At 44.1% G+C, this 7,899-nt stretch overlaps 1 protein-coding gene and 2 long non-coding RNA genes across 4 annotated transcripts in view; 1 reads left to right on the forward strand and 2 right to left on the reverse strand.

The window, feature by feature from the left end:
- The window catches only part of IPO8 (importin 8), a 40,789-nt gene extending 35,627 nt beyond the window's left edge, over positions 1-5,162 (reverse strand). Inside the window, exon 1 of one of the 2 annotated variants that reach the window (XM_085049446.1) lies at positions 4,951-5,162. In XM_085049446.1, the coding sequence (XP_084905572.1) occupies positions 4,951-5,034 (84 nt within the window). In that variant the 5' untranslated portion in view covers positions 5,035-5,162. The remainder of the gene's footprint in view (positions 1-4,950) is intronic. The other variant, XM_085049447.1, reaches the window with a different exon arrangement.
- On the reverse strand, positions 4,235-4,940 carry LOC146442768 (uncharacterized). The gene is made up of 2 exons (XR_014849457.1): positions 4,860-4,940; positions 4,235-4,813 (listed from the first exon to the last, which is right to left on the reverse strand). It is a non-coding gene; the product is annotated as an uncharacterized LOC146442768 (long non-coding RNA).
- An 8-nt stretch (positions 5,163-5,170) lies between the features above and the next one.
- LOC146442769 (uncharacterized) lies at positions 5,171-6,400 on the forward strand. The gene is made up of 2 exons (XR_014849456.1): positions 5,171-5,663; positions 6,072-6,400. It is a non-coding gene; the product is annotated as an uncharacterized LOC146442769 (long non-coding RNA).
- The last annotated feature ends 1,499 nt before the right edge of the window (positions 6,401-7,899 follow it).

Genomic DNA, 7,899 nt, shown 5'->3' on the forward strand with positions numbered 1-7,899 from the left:
AGAGAACACATTGTTTTTTGCCTATTTCCTCTTCCACTTGATTAGGTACAGAACATATGTCACCCAAGTGAGCCTCAGATGGGCCACTGAAAAACATCAACATGAACATCATCACTCGTAAAGAGCTAGAGTACAAGGAGAGGTAAGTAGGAAAAAATATTAACATTTCCCCAAATGCAGCCTACCAGAGCAAAGGCTTTTCACATCTAATGTTCAGATCAGGTTATCACACATGATACACTGAACTGACGTGATGAAGAACTATTCTTGTGTCTTGCTTGCTGTCACATTTAAAGCCCACAACGAGCAACTGCTCCAGAATCACAATTGTCAGGAACCTTCCCACTGTACTGATGGCAACCACAGTGCCTGAGTGCAGAATGGCACTGAGAGGTGATTCCTCCCCTGCAAAACAACAGGACACTCCAGGACAATGGATATCGAAAAGCCAGAAGCCTTCCCCCAGGTTCTGCAAGCCAAGATCATCCTTCTCCACCAGCAGCAAACATCACTCTTTATCTACCTCTGAAATTGCTACACAAAAATTGCTGAAAAAACAGGACGCTGCATCTTTGTTTTCAAAAACAAACACACAGAAGAAATTTGTACCTTGAATTCATGAGCAATTAACTGTTTGCAAAGATTATTTTAAGGCTTAAATGCATTTGATCCAAATACTCAGCCACCTGGTTTACCAAGATTTATTTTCTATTTCTGTGTACTGAAAATGTATATTTAGAAATTCCATCAGCACACTTAGGAATATTTCTGCAGTTGTTAACAGCATTTTCACTCCTGTTTTTCTTACACTGTCAGTCACAGACAGTTGTTAAAGCCAATTAGAACTTCAAAAGACACTTTTTTCTTTCCCTGCTTGTGTGTAAAGGTACAGTGTGGGGAGGGGAAACCACACAGTGTTTTCATACAGAGTGAAAATTAGCTTGTGTAAGAACTACCTGAATTTCCTTCCTCTATGGGTTCTGCTGCCAATTTCATCCATAGAGAATGATACAATCCATGTTTCTTTGATACAATGGAGTGTCAAAGAAACTCCATTTTCCACAGAACTTTTAATCATCCAACTCAACAACCCCATCAAATTGGTCTTTAATACAAACACCTGAGATTTTTTCCTCGAGGTATCCTGAGATGCTCACTGGCACTTTCAGAGTGGCCTTAAGATCTCTGCCTACAGCTCAGCAAAGAAGTGGAAAGATATGGAAGAAAGTCAAACTTTATTCTGGACTCTTCTGCTTTTGGGCAATCTTCTCACACTTCTTCCAGCACTGCTACTCAGTTTCTGTCAAAGCCAAATTATGGAACTCCTACTCAATATTTTAAAAAAACCCAACTGTGTTTCTGCAATTGAGTTCTTCTTTTCCCCTTTGCTACAGGCCAAAGGAATGTGTTACAGCACGTTGAGCCACTGAAGATTAATGCATACAAACTGCATGGAAATCCTATCTGAACTGGAATTGGATATTCAGTAATCAGACAGTGCATTTCACAGCACTCAAAGAACTGGCACAAGAAAGCAGTATATAGCCAGAATATGAATAAATAATCAAACACAGCAAAAGTCATGAGTTCATGAGACAGATGTAACATGAGTAATAATAGCCTGGAACATATATTGACAAACAATGCACAGAACTTGAGTATATTTCTTGGTATGACAACTAACTGTCCTACTAAGTACAGTGTGATTGATAAATATCATCTAGTGTATGCTAATTATGTGACAGAGCTGAACTGAAAAAAGGCAGGGTAGGGGGGCAAAAGAACAAGAGGGGAATGCAAAGATGTGTTCACTTGGAAACCCAAGAGGCTAAAAGGGAAATGACAGCAATTACATGGCATAGACATTGACCTGGCAGGAAATTACTGCTCTCATTTAGCAAGAATCAGATTTCAAATAAATCCCACACTTACAGTTGTGTTCAGATCACAGAGACAAGTGAGGCTTGTTGATGATTTGGAAGTAGCATCAACCAAGGAGACAGATCAGAAAAATCCTGCAAAGAGCTGAGTAATCTTCAGAGCTGCACCAACAAAACCAGAGTGGGGTAAGAGGCCAAAGTACATGGTGAGGTACTCAAGGATGATAGAATTTCTCCCAAAAACCTGAAGTTTCTTAATGAAGAGCAACCATAGAATGAAAGGATAAAAGGACTTTGGTATATTGAGTGGTAAGAAACACGATGTTGGGCACGAAGAAGATAACTGTAGATTTAGTGTTTAATGAGGTTTTAGTGGCACTGAGCACGAGACTTTCTGGAGCACTGCAAACACAAATGACCAGAGCGCATAAGAAAGATTAATTCCAAGAGAAACTAGTGCAGAGAAGAGCTGTGCTCCTATTATTAGATTTCATAAATTCAGTTTTATGATATGGCAAAGGAAATATAGCCTGCTGAGGGTAGAAAAACAGGCCTCTAGAGATCAGCCTTTGACAAATATGTCAGAGAGGGTACCAAGAAACCTGTTCTAGTTAAGAAGGAAGATTGGCACAAATGGATATAAATGGACCATAAACTAATTTTGGCTGAAAATCAACACTTGTTTCTAGCTGCAAGAGGGAGAAAATTCACAAGCAGCCTTCAAAAAGATATAAAAAAGGGGGAAAAAAGGAAGGAATCCTGATTCCATTTCTGAATGCAGTTAGGTGATAATCCAGAAAGCAGACAGCAAATTCACTGATTTAGCTGTATCATTACACAGGTAATATGCATGGTAATATGTGTGTTCACAGGAACATACAGAGGAGAAAAAGCATTTTCAAACATGCTGGGTCTTCCTACAGGTAGAAAAACTTTCATTCCTTTAAACTCCATTCCCCATGCTCTACACTGTAAGCAAACCATGGAGTCAGGACTGTTATGATATTGTTCTAAAGGACTCTCTGTTCTGATACAGCAGTGAGATGTCTCCAGAGAGGCACTGTCTGGGTGGACTAGTAGGGTCAGCCAGACAGAGAGAAGTGAGATTTGTTGATTTGGTAGTAGCATCAACCAAGGAGAAAGACCAGAAAAACCAATCCAAGATCAGAAAAATCCAATCAGAAAACAACCAAGTTTTACCTCAACACCCCCAGGCCTGTCTCAAGAGCAGCATCCCTGTAACTATGGCACAGAAAAAAAGTGAGCCCTGCTCTGTTTGGCCACATCACCACTTCAGGTACTCATTGTCAGAGTTTCTCTTTGGTTGGTGGATTGGCTCCTGTGCCAGAACAAGATAAATGCTAGAGCAGCACCTGGATTGCAGGAGCACAGGGAGATGTCATCACTACCTTCAGATACCCAGTCTGACACGCTGCTTTGAAGTCTCGCTTCAAAAGCACTGCAAAGCTTCAAGATGTCAAAAGTCCCACGTTAAGCAACGTTCCTCAGGAGCACTTTTGTTCCTCTGATCCAAAGAGGATGTCAAACCCAGCACTGCACCTGCACTTTGTGTCAGTCACACACATCATGCCTCACCTAGAAACAGGAAGCCTACACAAAAATAGGTATGTCTTGATTTCAGCAATCATTCTTCCTAAGCTAGAAAAAAAGAAAATGCGTCAAGTATTTAAAAAGAAAAATCTGCATCTCAACCTGTTCTCAATAAGTCTTCTTGCACTCTTGATCTAAAATCCGTGTCTTTCAAGACAATTGCACTATCCATCACTAAACTTAGAACATTTCACAGCTCTCAATCTTAAAATGCTTTCAAGGCTTTTCCTGAGTTTCTCAGTCCTTACTGATGATGTTAAAACGACAGCATGAGGAGCAGGGCCCAGGAACCCAGAGGATGCCTCTTTGTTCTGAACAGAACACTGCAGCAGCAGTAGTTTGTGTTGTTGTTTTGACTCCTGTGCAACAGGCTGCTGACAAATATTTGTCATTTCCCTCTCAGCCCTTAACAGTAGGGATAAAAACAGATACTAATGAATTTTTAAAGCAACTATGCCAAAAATAGGAAAAAGGCTTTGCATCCTTATCTTAATATTCACAAGAGTATTCTCAATGTCCAGCACTTAATCCACTGATTTACTAAAGGAATTTACCAACTGCTAAAGCAAGGATTAGCTATATCTAATTCAGAAGAGTTTTAAGTTGCCTAAATATAAAACTAAGCCGGAGGAGCAATAATTCCTGACAGCCAATTCTCATCGACTGTTCTGATAAAACACCAACACAACCGAAAAACCCCAAGCCCTCCAACAGAATTGGTCAAATATATAAATTGATCAGAGTATAGAGATTAAAGCTTTATTAATGCTGTGCAAGGGAACTTTCTCTTTAAAGTTTGGGGTCATAATTCTGTTCAGTGCATACTGACAGGTTTTTCCCCCAGAGGGTGGCTGGGCACTGGAAGAGGCTCCCCAGGGAAGTGATCCCAGCCTGACAGAGTTCAAGAAGTGTTAGGACGCTGTCAGGCACACGGTGGGATTTTGGGGATGGAGTAAAGGGCCAGCAGTCGGACTGGATGATCCTCACGGGTTCCTTCCGACTCTGCACACTCTGTGATTAACTGCACGCTGCCAGAACAAACGCTGCCCGTGCAATCGAACGCGCCTCGCCGCAAGTTTCACTCGCCACGCCGCCGGACGGGACAGCAGGAGCGTCACTGCCGCCTGTCCCCTGCGAGCGCCAGGGCGCGACCCGCGCGGGCCACGGCAATGTCATCGCTCCCGCAGCCAGCGCAGCGCCCCGGCCGCAGCGAGGGCCGGGCTGCCGCTCACGGGAGCGCCTGCCGCGGGGGGCACAGCGGCGCGGGGACCGCCGGCCGGGGCAGCGAGCCGCCCGTATGCAGCCCCAGTCCATCCCCAGTCCTTCCCGTCCCCACACGGCCCGTCCCGTCCCGTCCCGTCCCCACACGGCCCGGCGCTCCCGCCGCCGAGCAGCGCTGCCCCCCGCCCCTGCCGCCGGGGCCGGGCGCCCCCGTGCCGCGCGGGGCGGCCCCCCGTACCTGGTTCAGCTCGTTCTCGGCGGCGACGCGCAGCTTGGGGTCGATGGTGCCCTTCAGCGCCTGGATGATCCTGTTGGGATCCATCTCGGCTCTCCCCCGCCGGCGGGCAGCGCTGTGCCGGGGCGGCAGGACGCGGAGGAGCCGCCGCTAGCGCCGCCGCCCCCCCGTGCCAGCAGCGCGGGCCCGCGTCCCCCACCCCCCCCGGCCCCTCTCCGCAGCCATTCACCGGTTTGCGACAGCTGGCTATCGGGAAGCGGGCGCTGCTTTACGGCCGCGGCGCCGCCTTCTGGCTTGGGGAAGGGGTCGGCGGAGGTGGCCGCCATGTTGTTGTACGGACGGCGGGCAGCCGGCAGCGCTGGCGGCGGGTGGGGTGTGCAGGCCGGGATTCCATGGCGGCGGCCATGGCGCTGTACGGAACGGCGGGAGGAGCTCGCACCGGGCCCTGCACGGATTGTTTTGAAATTAGGGCTTTAAAATCCCGCTTTTCTTTCTTAACGGTTTACTCTGTTTCTGGAGGTAGCTTTTCATCTTTCGTGCTAGGGTTGGGTGGTGTGTGTTTGTTACCCTGCGAGTCGTTCGCGCAGGAATGAAAAGCGAACAGGGGGAGTGCAGGAGGTGGAGAAGAATTGACATTATTCATGGTTATCCAGGTTCCCCAGGGATGTACTCTGTACAAGAACGACTGGCAACGTACGGGAAGACACAAATTTGCTGTAAGGAGCTTGCTAAAATGCGCAGTTGGGTCACACATCATAATTCCTACTCGGAGCGGGTTTCCTGTGATACTTGTGCTCATCCTTGAGACGAACCTGAAAAGGGTTTGCTCATCTGGATGCTGTTTATGGGTGAAAAGGGAGGGGAGATGCTTACCCCTCGGGTGGTCAGGAATGTACAAACACCACCTCTAACAATTCAAAGCACTTGCCCCATCCTGATTCTCCACCTCTGCTGATATTTCCCCTTCTTAAATCCTAGAACATGCAAGTGAACCAAAGTAAGGTTAGACATCCATGCACGAGTAAGAAAGATGTCTGTCAAAGGTGTAATTCTCAGGTTAGCAGACCATAAAAACCTCATGGATTACAGTTTTGGTGAGCTAAATCCTTTGGTTACTTCCACAGGTGATGTTTTACATAATATTTACAAAGCAGAGATGTGTGATTAACTGGTAGAAAGAACAGAAAGACCAGTTGCTGTGCTCAGGAGGAGTCAAACACAAGGGCAATTACAAGATCATCCCATTATATAGATGCCTGAAGAATACAGTTGGACAATATATCATTTGTTCATTGTAATTACAATCTAAACCAAAATGCTAAAGCAGCTGGCACTATAATGACTTAATAAAAAAAATAAATGTCCCTCAGTAAAATAAACATCCCTTAGTAACTTTGCCTCTGATTAAAAAGGAATCTTGCTGTCACAATAAATTGCACCTTGCTGGCACTTGAAGACCGTGTGCTCTCTTGTGGTTTTCATCATCTTTTGAAGTGTTGCAGAACACCTGATATTATCTTTCCTTTCTCCTGTAATGCAGCTCTACAGCATTTGGCAAGAAATGGTAGGCACTTGCATTCACTTTTCAATTTCCTCTTAAAAGCAGATGAGAGGATGCTCAGTAATCATAAACTACAAACAATAATAATGTAAATATAAAAAGTACATATTAAAAATGGTGATTCTTTGTTGCTTTCCCATTTTGGTTAAGGTAATAAAGTGTCCAGGGAAAACTGCCCATTTTAAAAATCTTGGATTCCATATTACCCAAATTACTTTAGAGTATTTATAGTGGTCTATATCTCTACTTCCTTTTCTCAAATTAGCATGTTATGGACAGTTTAAGAGCAGTTCTGTTTCATTCCATTTCTGAGTATTCAGCTGTGGCAGGTGAACTTTAATTAAATTAACTCATTGAAAGACTTTAGTCTTGTGGAGCTAGTAATGTAAAACATATCAATAAAGAACAAAATGTACTTAAAGGGCATTTTAACATCTTCCTAAAATGTTTTTCAGAATTTTATTGCACTTACCACTTGCACTTGAATTGGTACTTTCAGTGTTGCAAGCATTGTAGACTTACCTGTGTGCTGGGTTTGCTGGATGCCTGACACTTCTTTCTGTACAGCATGAACCTTCAAAGATACTTCAAAGTGACTTAATGAAGTCACACCAGACTTGTTTTGGCACCTGCATGGTAGCAAGGGCAATCTGTTTGAAGTTGGAAGCTGTGAAACCACTTAGCTAAAACCAGCAGCTTTATACCAAGTCTGAATTGTATTCAATTTAGGTTTTTACTTTTATTTAGATAAGCAGATACCTCAGCTGGTTTCCCTTTGCCTAGTTCTGGTTCAGCCTGAGATATACCAGCCAGGCTTGTGCTCTAGCTACTTTAGTACACTCAGATGAAGTGCTTTCTACTGCTAAAACAATTTACTGAAGCTTTAGAAAGGAGAGAGAGCCATTGACCTACCTTCTTACTAGATCATATTACCATTTTAAACATTGAAACTATTTATAGGATTTGCCACTGCAGCTTAGACAAGGACAGACATCATGGCTGTTCTCACACCACAAGAGTGCTGAAGGTTGGTCAAACAGCCCAAGAGCTCTAAGAAAGGGATTTCAGAAATGCTTCCTAGCATTTGTATTCAGGTGTCAACCCCAAATAGCAAGTTCCTCAGCAGCTCTCTGAAATGAGGAGATAACCTGCATTAAAATCTGATCCAAGTCTTATGCAGGAAGGAAGCCATACACATTTATGCTTCATAAAAGTGAATATTAGCTTTAAAATATATTGCAATTGAATAACAGTGTAAACCAGCCCCTTCAGTGACTATTTTCAGGTTTAAGGATTTCAACTACATCACTACTGCATGCTATGACGATGCTAGATTTTGACAGGATTGAAAGAATTAGTCCTAATGAAGTATGTAGCATTGCACTTGTAAC

Source organism: Lichenostomus cassidix, chromosome 1Ab, assembly GCF_008360975.1.
Source record: "Lichenostomus cassidix isolate B80296 chromosome 1Ab, HeHo_3.0, whole genome shotgun sequence".
Taxonomy (NCBI): domain Eukaryota; kingdom Metazoa; phylum Chordata; class Aves; order Passeriformes; family Meliphagidae; genus Lichenostomus; species Lichenostomus cassidix.